The following is a 24,554-nucleotide window of genomic DNA, read 5'->3' on the forward strand; positions in this document are numbered from 1 at the left end:
TGCTTTCTTTGCCTTCATTCTCAGTACTTAAGCACTGCTGAATCACTAAAGCCCAAATCTAAGCTTTTCAATACACCTTCTCACTTAGACTTACCTCCCATTACTCCAAGTATGTGCCAGCCACAATGAACCACCAGCGGCTCCCCAAACCAGCTATGTTCTTGGCCAGTGGGTTGGAGACCTAGTTCCCCCACTCAGTGGCTACATGACTTTGGGCAAATGACTTCTCTGTCCTCACCCTATCTCACAGGTTATTGCGGTTACCTGTGTTAACATTTAGTCTAGTATCTGGCATGTGGAAGGATTCTATAATAAGTGTTATCCCTAGGAATCACTTGGGGAGCTTCTTAAAAATGCAGATTCCTGGAAACACCCCAGGTTTGTTCTGTCGGTCTACGGTGGAGTCTGGTAACTGCATCCCAGGCATTCCAGTGACTCTGAGCAGGTAGGCTGCAAATCTCTTCCTGTGCTCTCCTCCGAAAGCCTCTGGTTCTGCCCTGGGAATACTTTACTTACACCTGCCCCTCCCATCTTCCAGATCAGGGCTCAGCTGAGCTGTCACTTACTTTCCCACCATTCTTTTTTTTTTGAAACAGGATCTAGCTCTGCCACCCAGGCTAGACTGCAGTGGTGTGATAACAGCCCACTGCAGTCTCCTGGGCTCAGGCAATCCTCCCGCCACAGCTGGGACTACAGGTGTGCACCACCATACCTGGCTAATTAAAAAAAATTTTGGCAGAGATGGGATGTTGCCCAGGCTGGCCTTGAACTCCTGGGCTTAGGCAATCTGCCCACCTTGGCCTCCCAAAGTGCTGGGATTAAAGGTGTGAGCCACCGCGCCCAGCGCCATGATTCTTAACCTGCTCTACGTTTGGGGTTGCTCCTCTGTGATCTTCCCAGTGTCTTCATTCCCACCACATCTCTTTCCTTCCCTCATAAAAATATAATGACTGTGACGTTAACTTCACTAAGAAGGTTGAAACCGGCCAGGCATGGTGGCTTACGCCTGTAATCCAAGCACTTTGGGAGGCCAAGGTGGGCAGATCACCTGAGGTCAGGAGTTTGAGACCAGCTTGGCCAACATGGTGAAAACCTGTTTCTACAAAAACACAAAAATTAGCCGGGTATGATGGCAGGGGCCTGTAATCCCAGCTACTGGGGAGGCTGAGGTGGGCAATTCGCTTGAAATTGGGAGGATGAGGTTGTAGTGAGCAGAGATTGTGCCACTGCACTCCAGGCTAGGCAGCAAAGCTAGATTCCGTCTCAAAAAATAAAAATAAATGGCTAGGCACGGTGGCTCAAGCCTGTAATCCCAGCACTTTGGGAGGCCGAGGCGGGTGGATCATGAGGTCAAGAGATCGAGACCATCCTGGTCAACATGGTGAAACCCCGTCTCTACTAAAAATACAAAAAATTAGCTGGGCATGGTGGCGCGTGCCTGTAATCCCAGCTACTCAGGAGGCTGAGGCAGGAGAATTGCCTGAACCCAGGAAGCAGAGGTTGCGGTGAGCCGAGATCGCGCCATTGCACTCCAGCCTGGGTAACAAGAGCGAAACTCCGTCTCAAAAAAATAAATAAATAAATAAAATAAATAAATAAAAATAAATAACATAAAATAAAAGAAGGTTGAACCCACTTGATAAGCATAGTGCCTTAAATTTTACTCAGTTCCAAATGTCCTTAAATTTTACTCAGTTCCAAATGTCCCACTCACCCCTCCCTCATGCCTTAGGCTTTATGGGATGAAAAGTGCCTCCTCCTTCTTCCTAAGGTGAACTTTCCCTCGCCCCTTCACCCTTCCTGCCTCCGCTAGGACCTGGTTTCATCAATGAAACTTTCTTCACCCTGTCCTTCACTGGCTCACTGCTTCCTCCAAACAAACACATCGAGATTGCCCCATGTTGAAAACAAAGCAAAACAGGGTAACAATAAAGCCCTCCCTCTAGGTTCCTCTAGTCACCACAGGCCTCTCTTTCACACTTTTCAAAATAGCTATCTACACACCCCACTTTACTTTCTCATGACTCCTTTTTCACCTTGTGTATTAGTCCATTTTCATACTGCTGATAAGGACATACCCGAGACTGGGTAATTTACAAAAGAAATAGGTTTATTAGACTTACAGTTTCACATGGCTGGGGAGGCCTCACAATCTTGGGGGAAGGTGAAAGGCAAGGATGGGCAAGTCATATCTTACATGGATGGCAGCAGGCAAAGAGAGCTTCTGCAGGGAAATTCCCTTTTTAAAACCATCAAATCTTGTGAGACTCATTCACTATCACACTATCATGAGAACCGTGCAGGAAAGACCCACCCCCATAATTCAATTAACTCCCACCAGGTTCCTCCCATGACACGTGGGGATTGTGGGAGTTACAATTCAAGATGAGATTTGGGTGGGGACACAGCCAAAACATATCACCTTGCAACCTTGCTGCCACTCTCTCTGCTGAAACAGACTTTCCCAACAACGACCTTTCCTCAGTCCCCAACCATCCTCTCCATCTTTCCTGCCACACATGGCAGTGCAGTCTGCCAACTCCCATCCTGAAATCCCTCCTTTCCCAGAACTCTTCTGGTTCTCTTCCTATGTCCCTGATCTGTCCCATTCCCATGCTGTGCCTGTCTCCCTCGAGCCTTGCAAACATTGAAGGTCCTTAAGGTGCAGCATGGTAGCCCTCTTCTCTTTCCCTTGGCAATCACGTTCATTCTTGGCTTTCACATGTTCTAACACAGCCCCTAAATGTGAAACTTTAGCTTCAGCTACCAGTTCCAGTCTTCCACTCTCTGCTAAATTTCTTCAATGGCATGCCCCTTCAACTTAGAATCTCTAAACTTCATCCCCCCATTACCTCACCTATCAAGTCTAGACCTTGATTCCCCTCATCTTTTCATGGAAAGCTTTGTTTGGGGTATTGGCATGATCTCCTGGTTTGAGATCACCATGAGATTCAGAGAAAACTGGGACAAAGAGCAACACTGAGGTACTGGAATGGCTAATGCTGCCCCGAACAAGAGTACAGAAAGAAAGGCATGATGGTAGGTGGCGGACACTGTTCCCAGTGCTGAATCCTCAAGGATAGTGAACAATCTCGTGAGTAATCAGTTACACATCCTGCTGTACTGCTTGCCTGAAAAGGCTTCCAAGTTTATCATTCTTTTTAGCTATCATTTACTGACTACTTACCGCAGATCTGTGCTAAGCATGTCATATCTGATATGGTTTGGCTTTGTGTTCTCAACCCAAATTGTAATCCCCATATGTCAAGGGAGGGACCTGGTAGGAGGCGACTGGATCACGGGAGCAGTTTCCCCCATGCTGTTCTTGTGACAGTGAATGAGTTGTCACCAGATCTGATCGTTTAAAAATGTCTGGCAGTCCCTACTCCCCTCCACCTGGTTCTCACTCCCCTGCTGCAATGTAAGATGTGCCCGGCTTCCCCTTCGCCTTCTGCCATGATTGTAAGTTTCCTGAGGCCTCTTCAGTGATGGGGAACTGTTAAGTCAATTAAATCTCCTTCCTTTATAAATTACCCACTCTCAGGTAGTATCTTTATAGCAGTGTGAAAATGGATTAATACAATATCCATTAACTGAAACAATTCTATAAGAACCAAATTACCACCATTTACAAGAGAAACAATTGAGATATGGAGAGTTTAAGTCACTTATCCAAAATCATACAACTATTAGTGTGCCAAAGTCAGGATTTTAATCCTGATCCCTAAACACTGGAGTGTATGCTTTTATGCTATGCTATCTCCCATGGGAATAAGGACATTTTATACACAGACACACAGACACACACAGACACACACACACACACACACACACACACCCCTCCTCCATGGACCTAACTGTTAAAATTAGGTAAAACTGTATAATTATACAAATGTAAATGTCTAGGTAAATTAGGTAGAGGTCTAATTAGAAAATTAGACATTTTCTAGCTCTATAGAAGTGATAAAGGAAAAGTTCTTTGGAATGACCCCAGAGATATGATGCTATGCAGTTGTTAAGTGTTACACAATTGACTTTTACTATAAGAACAGTGATTCGCACTTGTAATCCCACCACTTTGGGAGTCCAAGGCAGGTGGATCACTTAAGGCAAGGAGTTCAAGATCAGCCTTGCCATGATAATGAAACCCTGTCTCCACTAAAAATACAAAATCAGCCAGGCATGGTGGCTCACGCCTGGAATCTGAACTACTCAGAAGACTGAGGCACAAGAATTGCTTGAACCTGGGAGGAGGAGGTTGAGGTGAGCTGAGATCAAGCCACTGCACTCCAGCCTGGGCAACACAGCAAGACTCTGCCTCAAAAAAAATAAATTATAACTATTTTATATCATTTTGTATAGTTCTCTAAATAACTTCATGATGTCAATCCTGTACCTCCCCAATAAGGTTATAAAAAGACCTGGGCCAAAAAAAAAAAAAACAAAAACCTGTATCTTATATTTCTTATGTGTTCTATAAATTATAACTATAAACAAAAATGTATGTTATACCTAACAATAATGATATGACAAATACTTACATTTCCTAGAAGCCAGGCACTATCCTAAGCCCTTTACACTTAGTAACATTTACTGTAAGACAGGTACTACTATTATCCACATTTTACAGGTGAGAACAATGAGGAAGTTGGTAGATTTAAGACAGACACAAATTCTCTGATGCTTCTCCCATGGGATGGTGGAGTCTAGGTCTCCTTCCCTTGAATCTGCACAGGCTCTGCATTAATCAGATTCTGTGCTTATAAAGCTGTGCTCATTGCCCAGGCCCAGGCCTTAAGAGCTAACAGCTTCTACTTCTCATCTTTTGGAACACCGGCTATGGAAGGCCTGAGCCACCTGTAAGATGCCCAACTAGAGATAATGCATGGAGGCAAAGGGGGGTTCAGCTGGCTCCCAGAGAAGCCATCCTGACCTCACCAGGCTAGCCCCCTCCTCCAGCTGAATGGCACTGAGTGATCCCAGTTGCCACCACATAGAATTAAAGAATTTCCCAGGTGACACTTGCCTGAATGCCTACCCCACAGAATTATGAGATAAAATAGTTTTTAAGTCACTAAATTTCGGGATAGTGTGTTACACAGCAATAGAAAACCTGACCATGTATAGAGAAGATGGTCACACAGCTAAAAAGTAATAGGTAAGCAATAAGGGACAGAGGTGGGATTCAAAGCCAAGGAATCTGACACCAAAGCCACACTCATAACCACTGTTTCCTTTGACTGGAATCAGTTGCATCTTCAGTCTACTGCCTAAGCCTGACTGTCCAGGTAATCCCACAGACAAGCACTGCATTAAGGGACTGCACAATTCAGGACTAACGTGTGCTACACAAGGTGTTGTAGTGTGACAGAAGGAGCACAGGGTTCTCTTCCATCTTTGCAGCTAACTCACCTGGTGACAAGCAGCAAAGACTGTCTGTGGTGAAGACATGGACTCCGTCTGTCTTACTGAACAATGTATCTCTGGTACCTAGCAGAGTGTCTTTGACATAGTAGGCACTCAATACATATTTCTGGATGGATCAGACTCTGGGCCTGTTTTTCATCCATAACAATGGAGGAGTCCCCCACTGGACTAGATGAGCTCTATGGTTTCTTCTTGTTCTAAAAGCTACAAATCTGTACAAGGAATGTTTTGGTGGAAAGGTGGTATGAATGGCATCAAACAACAAAAATATGGGGGGAAAAGAAACAAGAAAAGGCTTACATCAATGTGAATGAAGAAATGCCTCTAAAGGAAATGAGCCAGAATGGAGTTTCAACTTGCAGAGAAGACTCCTAGAGCAGAGGCCCCTCAATTCTATCAACAGGTCAAATACTACTGGATAGAATTTGTGGATGTTTTCTCAGCTGAGCCATTAATAGATTACTTCTCCAAGGGCCCACAGTTCACACACCTTATTACCAAGCTTACCTTAGAGGGCCCCTAAGGAGTCTGCCCATCATCAAACTTTCCAAAAGGCTTACTCATAGACCCTCACCTCCACCCAACTCAGAAAAGCACTGGCTTGAAGCAAACAAATTTGGAGTCTTGTCTTAGCTTTATACTGGGGAAGGCCAATTCAGTTAAACAGATATTCTGTGCCTAATATGTACAACAGATTATCGAGAGGACCGAATGCTGACAAATGGTTCCCTGCCTGTGCCTCAGTTTTCTATCATTCACCTAACTTTACAGAGGGCCCATTATATTCTAGGCACTGAAGGTAAAATGGCAAACACATCAGACATGGTCATCCATGTCTTCATGAAGCATAAGTCTAGTGGGAAAAACAATTGTCACACTGTACCAGAGTTATTAAATGGAGAAAGCAGAAATTAATTTGGGAGGAAGGGTCACGGAAAACTTCCTGGAAGACACATCTAGGCTGAAACATGAGTTAAGTTTGCCAGACAAAAAATGAGAGGGCTCTCCCTCTTTGAGTTTTCAGGGGGATAAAATGGAAAAAAAAAAAAAAAAAAAAAAGCAGGAGAGCACAAACAAGACTGAAGTACACATATGTGCCCTGAACACAAAAAAACACCTTGAGCACCCTGCTTTTAAGCCTCTTGTCCATTCTGTCACTTCTGTTGGAAAATATATCCCTCCTTGTCCATTCTTGTGAATTCCTTTCGTTATGGGTAAACTGTGTTCCCCCAGAACCACAGAATGTGTCTGTATTTGGAGATCAGGCTTGTAAAGGGGTAATTAAGTTACAATGAGGCCATTAAGGTAGGCCCTAATACAACCTGACTGATGTTCTTATGAAGAGAGGAAATCTGGATACAAAGAGAGACACCAGAGATGGGGAACACAGAGGAAACACCAGTGATGACACAGCAAGAAAGTGGCCACCCGCAATCCAAGGAGAAATGTCTCAGAAGAAACCAAACCTGATGACACCTTGATCTTGGACGTCTAACCTCCAGAACTGTGAGAAAATAAATTTCTGATGTTTAAGCCACCCGGCATTTTGTTTGCAGCCCTAGGAAACGAATACACTTTCTATTCCAGGCCCAACACTGCTCATTTCCAGAGTGAAACCTTCCTTATCACCCACATACACACACCTTGGAGTTAAGGTTTCTCACAATACTCTGTGCATCCTCCATTCAACTTTCATTCATTCCTTTAAACAACAAACGCCTAGTGACCACCACCGTATGCCAGACCCTGTCTTAAGGGCTGAAAACAGCTAACGTGTATTGAGCATTTACGAGGTGGCAGCCACTACTCTAAGCGATTTACATGCACAACTCATGAAATCAGACAAGGTTCCAGCGACGCAAGTGCCGCTATGATACCCGCTTTACGGATGCCGTGCTGAGGCACAGAGAGGCCACACCGTAACGAGACTGAGCCAGGCTGTGGGTTCTGTCGTCTTAAGCACTAAACTACAGGGTGGAAGGTAACAGGAACCGAGAGATGGGCAGCGCGGGGCGGAGGCGGGCGGGGCTGGCTTCCTGCGGGCAAAACCTGGAGATGAGAGGACGCGGGTGGGGTGCCCAGGCCGAGGGAGCTACACGAGGGAGAAGGCCCGGCTCCCAGGTCCGGAACCTGGCCTTCTGGGTCTCAGTCCGCGTCCCCTGCGATGCCCGGCACAGGGCAGATGCCCGCTGACTCTCGCAGGGGCCGCCAGCTCCCCGGTATCCTCGAGTGCCCTGGGACGCGGAGGGAGCGGCGGGTCCATGCCCTGCTGCGCCACCCTCGGACGCTCGGCCTCCCTTCCCTTCCGGCCGTTCCCACCCTCGCCAGCCCCGCATGCCTTCGCAAGGCCGGCCACTTTACCCTCGGAGGCCGCTCTCTGCCCCGCCGCCTACTCTACACCTGCCGCCGCCGTCCTCAGGCCCGCTTGCCGGGCTCCGCCGGCCGCGGAACCATCCCGACCACGCCCCCTTGGCTGTCGGCACCGCCCTCCGGCTTCCGTCGGCGTCACTTCCGCCGGGTGGGGTGTTGTGTGGCCCCGGTGCGCAGACGCGCTGGATAGCTGCGGAGTGAATTCTGCGCCGCGAAGCTTGAGAGGCCGGTAGTTGCGGCGCTGGGCGGGCGGTGGCAATTCCACGTGCTCGTTGCGGCCGGTTGAAACCGTTGGCGGGCGCTGGCTGAGAGGTGAGGGGTGGTGGCCCAGAGGTCCGACCTAGATGGCTGGGTCTCAGAGAGTGAGTAGGGGAGGGACCGGGTGGCCGATGCCGGCGTTTCCACTGGCAGCTCCTCTAGCTTACGCATGGAGGAAGGATTTCCATTCAGATTTTATTCGTGCTCTGGGAAGGTGGCAGGAGTCCTGGACTTAGGGTCAACAACTTGTTTTAGTTTTAAAACTGAAACTCCCGCGTCCTGGGAACCCCCTCGGGCCTGGCCAAACCCGGACGGTTGGTCACCATCCGACTGGGCTTCAGGTTTGCTGCATGTTGGGGACAGGGCTCTTCTCTTGAGTCTTGGGAGCTCAGTCCCTAAGGAGGAAGCCTTAGGATGTAGAGGACCAGAGAACGGACTTAGGGCCGGGATAACTGCGTGTGAATCTGGGTCGCCACCACCTGGATGTGTGATGACCTGGTGTAAGTTTTTTAACTTCTTTGCGCCTCAGTTTCCTCATCTGTCATAACATATAGAACCTAACTCGGAGGACTGTGATGAGGATTATATGAGTAGAAATGTGTTAACCTCCTATGAGAGGGCTTGGGTGCTCCATTAATGTTAGGATTCTCTGCAGCACCTCCCTCTGAGGAGAGAGGGAGGGGAATGAGGTGGGTGTGTATTTGCAACCTGACTTTCCTGCAGACGGGGCCAACTTGGGACTTATTCACACTGTGCCCCAGGCTCCCAGGGTCTAGCATAGTGCCTGACACATGATAGTTGCTCGACCGAAGGGATGGTGTTTAAAACAGTGCTGGTGATGTACTGGGCGGGGTGGGAGGCAGAGAGACATGGCTTCTGTAAGCCTCAGTTTATCTGTTTAGTGGAGATGGGTGCACCTACTTCCTAGGGCTTTTGCAAGGAACAAGGGAGAGGTCCTCTCCTTGTGAATGTCCCCCGTTGTAACCCTTGTCAGCCCCACATGTAAAGGATTAGGCAGGATGGTGTGACAGAGTATGTTTGTTTGTGCTTCTCCCGCACCATACCCGTGGTTTCTCAGAATGCTACCCATGGAAGGGGCTTGAGTGTTGTCTGGTTGGCCTGACTTCTTGTTTCACAGATGAGAGAACTTGAAGTTTAAAGGGGCAGTGGCATGTTCTGGGTCACAGTGCTCAGTGGGGGATGTCCTGGGGTTGCCAGCCAGACCCCTTAGGTGGGCTGTTTCAGTGGTAGTGGTGGTAGTGGTGTTCAGGTCAGTGTCTGTCTGTGTATGAAAGGATATTTTAAGAATAGTTGCCTGTAATCCCAGCACTTTGGGAGGCCGAGGCGGGTGGATCAAAAGGTCAAGAGATCGAGACCATCTGGTCAACATGGTGAAACCCCGTCTCTACTAAAACTACAAAAAATTAGTTGGGCATGGTGGCGCGTGCCTGTAATCCCAGTTACTCAGGAGGCTGAAGCAGGAGAATTGCCTGAACCCAGGAGGCGGAGGTTGTGGTGAGCAGAGATCGCGCCATTGCACTCCAGTCTGGGTAACAAGAGCGAAACTCCGTCTCAAAAAAAAAAAAAAAAAAAAAAAAAAAAATAAAAAAAAAAAAAAAAAAAAAAAGAATAGTCGGCCAGCCGCTGTGGTTCACTCCTGTAATCCCAGCACTTTGGGAGGCCGAGGCAGGTGGATCATCTGAGGTCAGGAGTTCGCCACCAGCCTGGCCAATGTGGTAAAACCCCGTCTCTAAACTAAAATACAAAAATTAGCCAGACATGGGTTGGTGCGCACCTGTAGTCCCAGCTACTCAGGAGGCTGAGGCAGGAGAATCGCTTGAACCCGGGAGGCAGAGTTTACAGTGAGCTGAAATTGCACCGCTTCACTCCAGCCTTTGCGAAAAAAAAAAAAAAAAGATAGTCAATATTGTTTTTGTGAAAAAATTTAATAAATAATACAAAAATATAGAGGGAGGAAGGTAAAAAAAAAATCATTCCAATCCCAGAACCAAACCTAAGGGCATGTTATCAGGGCACATAGTGGTGGAGTAGGCACCCATGGGGTGAGGAGCCAGAGAAGGTTCGAGTGAATTTATAAAGATAAATGGGTGGGTTGATGGTCATGTTTAATGGAGCAGGGGCTTGGGCGAGGGCTGGGTGTAATGGCATTGATGTGCAAATTAGTAGGTCACAGAAACCTTTCTACAGTTGGGCAGTCTGGTGTCTTAAAACTTTCCACCCAATGCTTTGAGTTAGGTATTAGATCCATTTTATAAGCAGATTCTTGGAGGTTAAGATGCCTTGAGGTCATTTAGTTTTTAATGACTTTTTTGGCATTAGCAGATCCTCTACCCAGTTCAGGGCCCGGTCCAACAAAACCTGGCAACCATCTTGTTAAGACAAACCTATCAAGTTCCCAGCCCCTTACTGACCACTGGCTGCTGTCACTCAACTAGCTTTGCTGCCCACCTGACAGCTTCCCCTGTGACATGGGTGGTCTCCTTGCCCACTGTGCACAGGCTTTATAATTAAGGCTTAGGGTTCTAATATTTATACATGGAAAGTCATCTTGTGGAGGCTTTAATTTTTTTTTCTGTTTGGATGAGGACCTCAGATGCTGAGTAAAAGCCAAGCAAATGGTCAGGACACGGCAGGTCAAGATGGAGGCAGGATGGGAACCTGGGCTTGTTGCCTGGTCTTTCAGGCTACCTGTCCCACTTACTGTGACTTTGGGCAGTTCACTTACTCTCCTGCGCCTTGGGTTTTCCCTCCGGATGGTGGTAGTATGATCATAGCAGTCCTGGTGGACATAAATGGGACATGGCTTTGTAAAGAGCTCGTGATCATGTGTTCTATTGTGCAGACCCCGTCATCTTTTTCGTGGGTATGGCTGTGATGAGAGCTCAGTAAACTGACCATACAGACAGACGAGGAGGCAGCCAGAAGTCACTGAGTGAGGGCCCCAGGCTATGCTGCAGTGGATAGCCTAGCGCCAGCATTCAGGAAATGTCTGCTGAACTGAGTTAAAGTGACTTACCAGGGGCAAAAACGGAAGTATGCTCTCAGCCAGTCCAAGAACACCACCTTCTGCTTGCTTTTCTCTTTTAACATGCCCACATGGCTAGAAGGAAAGCGTATAGAATCTCTGTGGCTGCACTGGAACTGGACATTGGGCATAGGAAGTTGAGGAGCCAGGGAAGGAAAAGAGGACTCTGTTTAGATCCAGCCCCATAAAAAACTGCTGTCTTTTTCCACTTAGGGCTAAACGTTGAAATCTGTCACGTCTGAGCCTGGCAGACAGGGTGTCTTCAAAGTCTCAATGCAGTTTTAAGCTTTCATAATTTCAGAAGCATAAATGCTGCATACTTGCCAAAGGCGTCATTTGAAAGTTTAATTAAATTTCCTTTATGCTTACCTAGTCTTGTGGAATTTGAATAATACCATTTTACTTTACTGTTTTAGGCAATGTTTGCTGTCTTCCATTAGAAGGACTGAATTTCCACATGACGGCTTTTTGTAAGTTTGTGGCATTTACACTTACAAATATTAAGCCTGCTGTGCAGTTATGCTGACTTTGAAGGTTTTGATGGTTTTGAGCTTTTCTTTGAAGCTCTAGCAAGTGTTTATGGCATAAATTAGATATTTTTCCCTGGGGCTAGGTTGGGTTTGAGGTGTAATCAAGGTGACTCTTGGCCAGCTACTGGGCTGTCCTCCAGGCTCTGAATAAGGGGGAAGGTAAGCTCCTTACAGACCTTAGCTCATTAGCCAAGCAAGTGGACACTGCTGTTCCCGTTTCATGGCACGTGTAAAATCCAGAGGAAGGCAGGAAGAGACAGAGTTCTGACTTCGTGTGCAATCCATCCATTCTGCCTTAAACAAAGACCAAATGAAAATGATAGGGGAGCTATAGATTCTAATCATCTTCCCAATTGATATTAATTACACTGTAGCATGTGGCTAATCTCTAGGGAGCTCGAATGTTTTGCACAGATACTCTTGAGTATCTTTTTGTCAACATCACTGCTTCTTTCAGTCACTATATTTTGTTTCTTCTTCCTTCCTAGGCCTTTAATTCCTGGCCTGCCAGGACAGGAATCTCCCAAATGAATCTTAAGGCTTGTTGAAAGCTTGCTTTCTCCCATCTCCCTCTCCATCAAGAGATAGAATTGTCCTTGGCAACAGAGGTTGGCAAGCTCTAAGCCATATCTAAGTTCAGGGACTGTTTTTTGTTGTTGTATTTTACTAGGAAGGTACTTTAAAGATTTTCAGCAGATAATTTGGCATATCACAGCTGCTTTCACCTTGTGCCCGTGATGAGAATCTGTTTCTTGGTAACATTAATAAGTTATTCCTGCTCTTACACCAAAGTACACCTCCAGGCTCTTTGAGAATGCGGTGTTGGCTCTTGTTCAGCCTTTGTTCTCCCTTGTCAGGCAGGATAGCGGCTCTTGTTGCCTGGCATGTGGAACATCCTTGGCCTTTTTTAGATGGTAAGCTTTGAGGGAGCTGGCTCATGGGAAATGTGGTTCCAGCTCCCAGGAGCCCGGCAGTATCACACATCTTTACAGTAACCAGATGAGAAGATGACAGTTGCTGCAGCACATCCAGGGTAGTCGTGTTTTCTTTCCTGAGGATTTGGTGCTACGTTGTAGCTGACCGCATGCCCCCTGCTTACTAGCGTACACTAATAGTGAGCAGAGGAGTGGGGCCTGGGACCCAGGGTCAGGGGTCTGTGGTTTGTGTGTAGCATAGAAGCCGAGCTGGTGTCTGATAATGTCCCACAGGGCAACTCCACAAGAGACCGGCTGGGCCTCTGTAAACCCTGGAGATGCAGCCAGGATGTACACTTCCATTCAAGGGTGAATGGACATGAATAACCCTGGTCATTGCTTGGGTATGACCTTACCAGCGGTGATCCAGAACATGTTGGTGGAGGAGTGACGGTGTTTTCATGCATGAGAATGCTCTGCAAAACAAGGGTGGATCTGAGAGATTGTTGGATGAAGTCCTACCCTGAAGTAAATTACATCGGTTTACCTGATACTCACCTTTATTTTCATAATGAGAAAGAAAGCGCTGGGTTAAACAGTTCTCAGTATTTTTACTGTGAAACTTATAATGTAAAACAATGCTGTTTTAAAATCTAGTGATTAAAACATTATGTAATTATGGAAAATTACTGTGACTTCTCTAACACTTTTAGATGAATGTGTGTTTCCTTGAGCACAGTAGCATTTCTGTGAAATTTTAAAATGATGTTTATGTACGTGTACAGACATACTTCATGCTGGAGCTGTGCTCAGCACCCCAGGGTTCATGAACTCCTCTGGTAATTCAGCACCTAGCAGTTGGGTCACTTGGATGTGGTTCCATCTCTTTCTGACTTGTCTGACAAGCTGCCACATGCAGGAGGCCCCTGCCCATTACAGCTGAGGCACATGTCCTTATTTTAACATCTGTAAACATACAGTAATATTGATATGAATGCTGTTGGTGCCATAGCAATTATGTCCATAAAATTGCCTCTTCTTTACTTTCTAAACTTCACTCAGTTTTCCTGTTGCTGTGTTCTTAGTCTGTTTGAGGACCTGAAATAGTTTGTAGTGAACACCTAAATTGCAGTGCGTTCTATAGGTTTATATAATTGAGAGAGTTTAAGACACTAGGGAAAGTAAGATTTAACACCCTCAAAGCTCATCATCTCGAGAGCCAATCTGCCAGGTTTAAATCCTGGTTCTGCTAACTGTACATCCTTGGGCAAGCTACGTAATCTCTGCATCTCAGTTACCTCCTATAAATTCTGAACAATGATAGTCCCTCCCTCATAGGGTTGCTATGGGGATTTAATAAGTGAATACATGTAAAGCCCCTGGAATAGTGCCTGGCACATGATAAGGACATTAATGTTAGCCATTGTCACTGTTAATGTTAGTTTTATTTATATGAATGGTGGAGTTTTATGTAGATTGCTAATCAACTTTGACTGTTATTTTCATGTGAAATTATGGTTGAAAAGTTAGCTGCATGAGCCATTTATTGAAATGAGAAGCTTCAGTTTATAATGATAATTATCTTTTTTTTTTAGGACAAGACCTAAAACCTGTGTTGGATAGCGAATATTTAGCCATTTACCTAAAATGGTATTTTTTACATGCAATGCATGTGGTGAATCAGTGAAGAAAATCCAAGTGGAAAAGCATGTGTCTGTTTGCAGAAACTGTGAATGCCTTTCTTGCATTGACTGTGGTAAAGATTTCTGGTAAGCTTCACAGAATTCATGTAGATCCATAGTAAATCCAGACCAGTTTTGGAAGCCTTGGCACGACAAAGCTTGGAAAAATAGTGGCAAATTTGAGGAAATAAATCAAGAATAAAAACTGGTATGGTCCATTGATTAAAACTCATGTGATTCTTTACAATGTGCTTTACTAGGCTGGGTTCAGTAGCTCATGCCTGTAATCCCAACACTTTGGGAGGCCTAGCCAGGCAGATCACGAGGTCAGGAGTTCGAGACCAGCCTGGCCAACATGGTGAAATTCCATCTCTACTAAAAAATACAAAAATTAGCCTGGCATGGTGGGGTGCACCTGTAATCCCAGCTACTCAGGAGGCTGAGGCAGGAGAATTGCTTGAACCCGGGAGGCAGAGGTTGCAGTGAGCTGAAATTGCACCACTGCACTCCAGCCTGGGAGACAGAGCAAGACTCCATCTCAGGGGGGAAATAAAATGTGCCTTACTAGACGTTTGCTTTTTGAGGATGTGTTAAAGAGAAGACTAGGGGAAGGGGAATTATGATTAGAGCATTCAGTTGGTGACACTGGTTGCTATTACATTGCCACTCTTACCAGACCCAGGGAAGCAACACATGGAAGATGGCTCTAGGTTAGAGCTGGTTTTGTTAGACCAAGGGTATCGTGTGCCCATCGCAGTGAAGAGATGGACTTATGAACCAGAAAGTGAATTTATGAGCTCACAGTGGGGGAGATGACTGATAGCAGAGGAAATTATGTCCTCCCTGGAAAATCAGAGCTGCTGGTGGAAGTGAGGCTCTTCCTGGCCCCCCGAGTGTGTCAAGAGACACTTCCACTGAGGAGGCCTCTGTGAAGGTGAGGAGTTAGCGGGGAGGGGCAAGACAGATCCCGCCTTAGATGCCATTTCTTGAGGTGGGTCGTTTGCAGAGAGCTGCCCTCTTGAATTTCATGTTGATTCCCTTTTGGCCGCAGAAGGTCCAGGCGAGAAGCTGGCCTGTGGCAGCATCTGCCCCAGTGTCCTCTCCGGCATTTAGGTGGTATTGGTTAAGAGTCTCTTAATTCACTGTAGAGCAGTGATTTTTTAGAAACTGCTAACCTCTGTTCAGACTTAATCCTAGGAGGAAGCTAGATATATAAAGTAGGTTAAAATTTAGTTTTCATTAGGGGACTTTGCCCTGGACCTTGTCCCCAGCATTTCCCTGAAGAACCCCACAGAGCTTTACAAAGATTATGAGACAAAATTGAGTTTTTCCAGGACCCTAAGGTATCTAGAACTGTTGGAAATCTCGTACTGCCGTTTTATGCCTGTTTATTTTATACCTGTTTATTACCAGAAAGTCATTGATAATAGACCAGAAAGTCATTGATAATTTTTATAATTTAAGAAGACTACCCTATTGCATAGTTATTTTGGTGTTTATTCAGTATATATGCATTTAGGGGTAAAAAAATACTGCCTATCAATTTATTGTAAAGTGTTTATAGAAATGGGGGAAACATTGGGTGATGGGTTTGATATTGAAGACTTTGGAGGAAGCAGGATGTGGTTCTGACCAGGAGGTTTTCAACATAAGTGAAATAGACGGGGTGCTTGTGTGGTAGACAGATGTGAAGACATACAGAGGGAAGTAGCAGCGTGCTGGTATCAGCGCCTCCAACTTGGTGTCAGTCTAATGGGAGAACCTTTGATCACTTTAAAGGGGTGATGACTATAAAAACCACGTGAAATGCATAAGTGAAGATCAGAAGTATGGTGGCAAAGGCTATGAAGGTAAAACCCACAAAGGCGACATTAAACAACAGGCATGGATTCAGGTAATGTTTTTCTAATTCATTGAGTATCTTCCTCTAACACCTTCCACTTTCTTTGGAAGCCCAAGAGACTAAGAATATATGTGTCATCCTGCAGACAAGCCCTGGAAACCTTATGTCCTAGGATAGACTGAGGTTGAACTAAAACTTCTTGAAACAGAGTTCTTTGGCTGGGCACAGGGGCTCACACCTGTAATCTCAGCACTTTGGGAGGCCAAGGTGGGCAAATCACGAGGTTGGGAATTCGAGACCAGCCTGGCCAACATGGCAAAACCCTATCTCTACTAAAAATACAAAAAATTAGCTGGGCAGAGTAGTGGGCGCCTGTAGTTCCAGCTACTCAGAAGGCTGAGGCAGGAGAAGTGCTTGAACCCAGGAGGTGCAGATTGCAGTGAGCCAAGATCGCACCACTGCATTCCAGCACCAGTGACAGAATGAGACTGTCTCCAAAAAAAGAAAGAAAAAGAGTTCTTTATTCTTCTAGCTGTTTAAACAATTGTGGTGCATTATACCTTTAATGCATGTGTTTTGTTAATTTCTTGAAAAAAATATTTTAGAATTCTCATTAGCTTTCCCTTGGCTGCAAAACTGAATGGAAACCTTCTAATCTTTCCCTGCTTCTAGTGATAATGCAACTTTTCTGACTCAAGCCATATTAATCTGTCATGTCTGCCAGTCATTAGAATTGGGCAAAATAAAGACACTTTGATCAATGTAAAAAATTTTCTACTTAACTAGAATAGCATGAGAACATGCACAATAGAAACGGCAGAAGCCTTGACACCCTCATTTCACTGGGAAGCATAACTCTCAAAATGCTACTGATCAACAGAATAGGTAGCAGGAGGAAGGATTCAGAAAGGAAGGTGGGAGAATGAAAAGACAGATGTCACCTATGGGAAAATTCTGTTTTTCTAAAATCCAATAAAAAGTAATCACTCCATTTGATAATAGAGTTGAAATGTGAATTTCTAGCCTACTGAATCAGCATACTACTAGGAAGGCATTTCTGTTCACAAAGGACTTAAAAAGTCGGCCCAGAGCAGATTGAAAAGCCAGTGAAATTCTTTATCTTAACTAAGATGTTTGCGCTGGTGACCAGCAGCCATACTTTTGGGCACTCTCTGTAATTCTCTAAAAACCAAATGACATTCCTAGGCCCTGAGGTTGAGATACATGGGTCTGTGAGTTCCATCTGCTGTTTTCACTCAGTGAAATCCTCTAAAGCAGGGGTCAGTCAGCAAACTATATAGGCCACAGGTGGCTTGCCGCCTCTTTGTAATGAAGTTTTACTGGAACACAGCCATGCCCATTTGTTTATCTGTGGTCTTTGGCTGCTTTAATACTCAATGCCATAATGGGTGGGGCATTGAGTAGTGTGACAGAAACCTGCAAAGCCTAAATACTCACTGTCTGGCACTTTACAGATAAGGCTTGCTGACGCTTGGTCTAAACTGTCAGGCTTCAGCAGCCCTCTCCAGAACTCACTTCTGCTTCCTTCATGGTCTCCTGGTTTCTCCCATCTGATTCCTCCCTGACTCCCTCATTGCCATTTTTCACAGATGGAGAAGAGTAAGTGTGGTCTGCGGGGGAATCAGCTGGCCCAGTGTGGGGGTTTTGCTCTTTTCCTTAACTCATTAAACCCCACATTTGAAAAACAGAATTAAGGAACCTAGTCAGGAGGAATCCCTGTTCTCCGAAAGCTTTTTATTAGTAGATTGGGTGTTTGGAAGTCATTCATATTATAAAGGGCTCAGAATGTTGGTCCTTGGAGGAACCCTTTCTTCTTTCATCTGCAACTTGACCTTTTTGTCTTTCGTCTGACATCTCACTTCTGACATTTCTCACAATTCCAAAAAGTTGCTACTTTGGAGTTGCCTGGATCCAACCCCATCTGCCATGTTCTATACTTGGGGCTGGCTGCTCTCAGACTGCACCCATTTTTATCTCTGACACTGTGCTGTGCTGCTCTCATTTTTTCCTGTTTTTATTAATTTAATTTTTTTTTGAGACAGGGCCTTTTTCTCTTGCCCAGATTAGAGTACAGTGGTGCAATCACAGCTTACTGCAGGCTCGACCTCCTCAGCTGAAGCAATCCTGCCTCAGCCTCCCAAGTAGCTGTAGTACTACAGGCGCATGCCACCACGCCCACCTACATTTTTAAATGTTTTGTAGAGACGGGGTCTCACTGTGTTGCCCAGGCTGGTCTCAAACAATCCTCATGCCTCAGCCTCCCAAAGTGCTGGGATTACAGGCAAGAGCCACTGTGATTTTTTTTAGCCTTATCATTTTAATACAAAATAGGTGGATGTTAACCACTTAATAAAAATAACTCCAGTAATACAGAAGAAGTACAGAGAAGAAAGCAATACATGATCCCCAAATCAACCAGCCAGAAACAAGCAGTGTGAATGTGTGCTGTGCATCCTTCCAGATGTCTCTGGGCTTACAGGCAGACTGCGGGTAGATGAACCAGGAGAACATCACTTTTAAATGGGTTACACTGTTTTTCTCTAACCTGCGTCTCCGCTGCCCTGTTCTCTTCTGAAAGGGCTGGCTGTCAGTGAGTGCTAAGCCAGCCTCATTTTTCTATGTTCATGTTTGTCTTGTTTTCTTGATTTTTGTTTTTCTACCTGCGTGCCTGAAACAGCTTTGCCTTATCCTTGTCTTAGTATCCGGTTTTTTTCTAGTCTGTTTATATATAGATTCACTTCTTTCCTACTGCAGGGACATTTTCCTGCATTTTATTTGTTTAGCTCTAGCACTGATCCTTGTTTCCTGGTTGGTGACCATCTTTCACGTCTACTGTCATCTCTAACTTTAATAATTACTTTTCCTCTTCCTTTACTGAGATTGCCAAACACAGAAAATTGAAATTCCTAGGTCACTATTTTTCTCTCTCCTGTTCTTGCAATTTCAGATTAGATTTTTTTTTTTTTTTTTTTTTTTTTTTTTTGTTCTTTTTTTTTTTTTTTTTTTTTTTTTTGAGATGGAGTATTGCTCTGTCATCCAGGCTGGAGTGCAGTGGCACGACCTTGGCTCACTGCTGCAACCTCCACCTCCTGGGCTCAAAGAGTTCTGCCTCAGCCTCCCGAGTAGCTGGGACTAGAGGCACCCACCACCACACCTGGCTAATTTTTATATTGTTTGTAGAGACAGGGTTTCACCATGTTGGCCAGGCTGGTCTCAAACTCCTGACCTCAAGTGATCTACTTGCCTTGGCCTCCCAAAGTGCTGGGATTATAGGTGCGAGCCACCACGCCCAGCCCAGATTTTATTAGATCTTAATGCTTATTGTCTTGACTATAACCTAGTCCCTCTAATACCCATTTTTTTTTTTTTATCACATTCAGTTTATTTTGTTTTTTTTTTCCCTGTGGTAAAATACACATGATATAACCATTTAAACACGTACAGTTAACACATTCATATTGTTCTGCAACCGTCACTACTATCCATTCCAGAATTTTTTTATCTTCCCAAACTGAAGCTCTATCCCCAATAAACACTAACTCCCCATTCCTCCCGCCCCAGCCCCTGGCGAATACCATTCTACTTTCTGTCTCTGTGAATTTAGCAGCTCTAGGTACTCCATGTAAGTGAAATTATTCAATGTTTGTCCTTTTGTGACTGATTTGTTTACCTTCACACAATATCGTCAAGGTTCAGCCATGTGTCACAATGTCCCTTTTATGGATGAAGAATTTTCTATGGTGTGTATGTTTACCCAGCAGTAGGATTACCGGTAACTCTGTTTTTAATTTGTAGAGGGACCTCCATACTCTTTCTGGAGCAGCTGTAGCATTTTACATTCTCCCCAGCAGTGGACAAGGGGTTCAGCTTCTTCACAGCCTTGCCCACAAGGATTATTTTCTGTTTTATTTTAGATAATAGCCATGCTAATGGGTACAAACTGATATCTCATTATGGTTTTGGTTTGTATTTCCAGCATCTTTTCATGTGTTTATTGGCTATTTGTGTATCTTCTTTGGAGAAATGTCTATTCAGGTCCTCTGCCCATTTCAAAATTAGGTTTTGTTGTTGAGTTGTAGGAATTCTTTATATATTTTATATATGGATTATTTATTTCATTTGTAGAGATGGGGTCTTGCTTTGTTGCCCAGGTTGGTCTCAAACTCCTGTCCTCAAGCCACCATACCTGGCCAGTACTTTAGATATTAACCTCTTATCAGATATGATTTTCAGATATTTTCTCCCATTCCACAGGTTGCCTTTTCACTCTGTTGATAGTGTTCTTTGATGCATATAAGTTTTTTATTTCAATGTAGTCAATTCATTTTTTTTGTTTTGTTGCCTATGCTTTTGTCATAATAGCCAATAAGTTATTGTCTAGTCCAGTGTTGTGAAGCTTTTCCACTATGCTTCTTTTCTTAGAGTTTATAGTTTTACCTCTTAAGTTTAGTTCTTTAATCCATTTTGAGTTAGCTTTTGTGTATGATGTTAGGTCAGGGTCCAGCTTCATTCTTCTGCATGTGGATAATCTACTTTTCTTACCACCACTTGTTGAAATGGTCTTGGTTTTCCCCCCATTAAATAGTCTTGTTGAAAGTCATTTGACCATATATGAGAGAGTTTATTTCGGGGCTCTCTATTCTGCTGGTTTTATGTCTGTTTATGCCCATGCCCCACTGCTTTGATTACTGTAGCTTTGTAATAAGTTTTGAAATCAGAAAATATGAGATCCACATTTTTGTTCTTCTTTTCAAGATTGTTTTGGCTATTTGGTATCCGTTGAGATTCCATGTGAGTTTTAGGATGGATTTTTCTATTTCTGCAAAAATGTGTATATACACATATTGGATTTTGATAGGAATTGCGTTGAATCTGTAGATTGCTTGGTTAGTATTAACATCTTAACAACTTTAAGTCTTCCAATCCATGAATATGGAAATGTTTTTCATTTATTTATGTCTGCTTTAATTTCTTTCAGCAGTGTTTTTTGGTTTTCAGTAAACAAGTCTTTTGCCTCTTTGGTTAAGTTTATTCTGATTATTCTTTCTGATGCTGTTGCAAGTGGAATTGTTTTCTTAATTTCTCTTTCTGGTTGTTTCTTTTTGTTATATAAAATGCAGCTGGATTTTTGAATGTGGATTTTGTATCCTGCAACTTTGCTGGATTTGTTTATTCCTTTTTTTTTTTTTTAGACGGAGTCTGGCTCTTGTTACCCAGGCTGGAGTGCAATGGCGCGATCTCGGCTCACCGCAACCTCCGTCTCCCGGGTTCAGGCAATTCTCCTGCCTCAGCCTCCTGAGTAGCTGGGATTACAGGCACGTGCCACCATGCCCAGCTAATTTTTTGCAGTTTTTTTTTTTAGTAGAGACGTGGTTTCACCATGTTGACCAGGATGGTCTCGATCTCTTGACCTTTTGATCCACCCGCCTCGGCCTCCCAAAGTGCTGGGATTACAGGCTTGAGCCATTGCGCCCGGCCCTGGATTTGTTTATTCTAACAATTTTTGTGTGAACCCTTTAGGATTTTTGACATATAAGAGCACATCATCCATAAACAGAGATAATTTTACTTCATCCTTTGCAATTAGGATGCCTTTTATTTTGTTTTCTTGCCTAACCGGTCTGGCTAGGACTCCAGTACTATGTTAATAGAAGTTAATCTATATATTTTTAAGCATAGTCATAAATACAGAATCTGGGCTGAAAATGTAAACCCTTCAGCCATGGCAAGGACTTTTTTTATTGGCTTTCATGAAACTCATGTTGGTTGTTTATTGTTTTTCTTTTTTCTTCCTTTTCTGTAGAAAATTAATGAATTAATAAAGAGACCTAACGTCAGCCCCAAAGTGCGAGAACTTTTAGAGCAAATCAGTGCTTTTGACAACGTTCCCAGGAAAAAGGCAAAATTTCAGGTATGAATTGACTTTCTTGAATGGAGGGGGCTGTGTGGCCCATCAGTGACTGAGCTTGTGTGTACCTGTCCAAGTGGGATCAATAGTTCTTTTTCTTTTTGTTTCTTATAGAACTGGATGAAGAACAGTTTAAAAGTTCATAATGAATCCATTCTGGAGCAGGTGTGGAATATCTTTTCTGAGGCTTCCAGCAGTGTAAGTCGGATCTGATTTTAGATTTGCAGTGTGGCAAAAATAATTAGTAATAACGAAATGAGGATTTCATATTTTTGGAAGTCAAGACAGCCTTCTTTTTTATTTTTATTATTTTGAGACGGAGTCTCACTCCGTTGCCCAGGGTGAGTGCACTGGTTCCATTTTAGCTCACTGCAACCTCCGCCTCCCAGGTTCAAGCGATTCTCATGTCTCAGCCTCCCCAAGTAGCTGGGACTATAGGCATGAGCCATCACGCTAGGCTAAGAGAGTGTGTGTGTGTGTGTGTGTGTGTGTGTGTGTGTGTGTGTGTTTTAGCAGAGACAGGGTTTCACTATGTTGAGCAGGCTGGTGTCAAACTCCTGACCTCAGGCAATCTGCCCGCCTCAGTCTCCCAAAAGCACTGGGATTATAGGCATGAGCCACTGCGCCCGGCCCAGCCTTCTTTTTTAGAGAGCCTCTTAGTGCCTTCATTTATGGGAACAAATAAACTGAATGCACTGCAGAGATGTCCTTATTGTGCAGAGCAAGGTATTTCATCCTAACGTTTGATAATGGTGCCAGCCCAGCATGTAATGATTTGCTTCGTCATCGGGCAGGGAGCTTGATACATGGGAAAGAACAGGAGCTTTGGATTTCTGAAAGACCTGGTTCAAATCCCCACTGTGCAGTTTGCCTGACATTTGATCTTGGGCACATTATTTCGCCTCTGAGCCTCAGTTTCCTTATCTAAAAAAATGTGGATAGTAATACTCATTTATTTAATACTAACTGAGTGCCTGCTTTGTGCCAGGCCCCGAACAAAAAATCTGAAGTATCCCAGGTAGGGGTGCTGTGAAGGAAAATAAAACAGCCTGAGGACATAGTGACAGGTGTTCCTCTGGATAAGGGGTGAGGGGTCACATCTTACAGAGTTAAGACAGATGAGCAGCTTGCGTGCAGCTCCTTCTGGTGGAAGGAGAGTTCCCTTTGAGGAATTAAATCAGTCACCTGTTAGTCAAAATGGTTTAGTAGAGACCCTAAATGTGGACTATATACATTGCTGATTACATTGTTTATTTTTGTGTAAATACCAGTTTCAAAAAACAGTGGGGTTCTGACTGGTCTTTCATTCTTGTCAAATTACCAGGAGTTGATTCACTTTATGTAGAGAGAATACTTTTGGTAGCAAGTGGGCATCAAAATGTAAATTTACCTTGGTAGTATACCTAGCATTTGTCTCTTTCAGAATATACAAATTGGCCCTTTGAAACCTTATAACCGAGCATTAGATTGGCCTTTATGTAGCACCTATTTTTTTTAAGGTTATTTCTATTTTAACTAAGAATCACAGATTTGAAATTGCTTCAACTGCAGGGTTTTTTAAAAAAGTTTTTTCCAGTTTCCCTTTTGAAGTATGAATGTATTAAACATTAAGTAAAATAATGAGTATACAGCCCCTGGTAAACCCTGAGCTCTGTGAAACACAACTTGCCATCCCTGACCTCTATCTTTGTACCATGGCCCTCCCAGCATACCCTGAGTGTTTGTAGGGCAGAGCAGAGTGTCCTGAGGCCTTGTTCTCCATACCTTGGATGTTTATCCTCCTGTAACTCTGCCAGGTGTGAGGTCGGACACTTTTCTGTCCTCTGCCTCATCACAGTTCACCTGGTCGCGATGGATGCAACCATAATTAGGCCAAGTTCCTGGCTGCTTGGAGCTATGTTGTAGTGGAGGAGATAGACATCCACATATGGGTCCATGATATAATGTCAGGTCCTGATCAGCACTGGGAAGAAGCCAGAGACATTGGGAGGCCAGGACTGAAGGAGTTGCTTGGTTAGGAAAGAGGGCATCACAGAGGAGACCACATTTGAGGAGAGTGTTTAATGAGGTAGAAAGAAGAAGGAGAAGAATTGTTTCACCTATTTACTGAGCAGCTGCAAGATGGGTAAATGTGTGCCTCCCTCTCTCCCTCCCTCCTGGTGGTTGAGGAGTTGGTTTAGACATAGAGGCAAGGCACTAGCTGAAAACCTCATCTAGATTGTTTAGAAGGGAGGCTGATGTGTCAGGCACTCCGTGGTTAAAGTAATATTTTATGGCTAGGCACAGTGGCTCACGCCTGTAATCCCAGCACTTTGGGAGGCTGAGGTGGGCGGATCACTTGAGGTCAGGAGTTCTAGACCAGCCTGACCAACATGGTGAAACCCCATCTCTACTAAAAATACAAAAATTAGCTGGCCATGGTGGTGTGCACCTGTAACACTCAGGAGGCTGAGACAGGAGAATCGCTTGAATCTGGGAGGTGGAGGTTGCGGTGAGCTGAGATTGTACCACTGTACTCCAGCCTGGGCAACACAGCGAGACTCTGTCTCAAAAAA

At 44.4% G+C, this 24,554-nt stretch overlaps 2 protein-coding genes across 2 annotated transcripts in view; one reads left to right on the plus strand and one right to left on the minus strand.

Moving 5' to 3' along the window:
- Positions 1-7,934, minus strand: part of ZBTB49 (zinc finger and BTB domain containing 49) — a 33,607-nt gene extending 25,673 nt beyond the window's left edge. The window contains 1 exon segment of the mRNA XM_017539162.2: positions 7,789-7,934. The gene's annotated coding sequence lies outside the window, so the exon portion shown is untranslated.
- Positions 7,935-7,950: 16 nt separating this feature from the next.
- Positions 7,951-24,554, plus strand: part of LYAR (Ly1 antibody reactive) — a 25,843-nt gene continuing 9,239 nt past the window's right edge. Inside the window, exons 1-6 of the mRNA XM_017538898.2 lie at positions 7,951-8,109; positions 11,518-11,571; positions 14,141-14,314; positions 16,007-16,121; positions 21,895-22,002; positions 22,114-22,210. Coding sequence (XP_017394387.1) covers positions 14,193-14,314; positions 16,007-16,121; positions 21,895-22,002; positions 22,114-22,210 — 442 coding nt within the window. The 5' untranslated portion in view covers positions 7,951-8,109; positions 11,518-11,571; positions 14,141-14,192. The remainder of the gene's footprint in view (positions 8,110-11,517; positions 11,572-14,140; positions 14,315-16,006; positions 16,122-21,894; positions 22,003-22,113; positions 22,211-24,554) is intronic.

This window comes from Cebus imitator, unplaced genomic scaffold (assembly GCF_001604975.1).
Source record: "Cebus imitator isolate Cc_AM_T3 unplaced genomic scaffold, Cebus_imitator-1.0 Scaffold117, whole genome shotgun sequence".
Lineage (NCBI taxonomy): Eukaryota > Metazoa > Chordata > Mammalia > Primates > Cebidae > Cebus > Cebus imitator.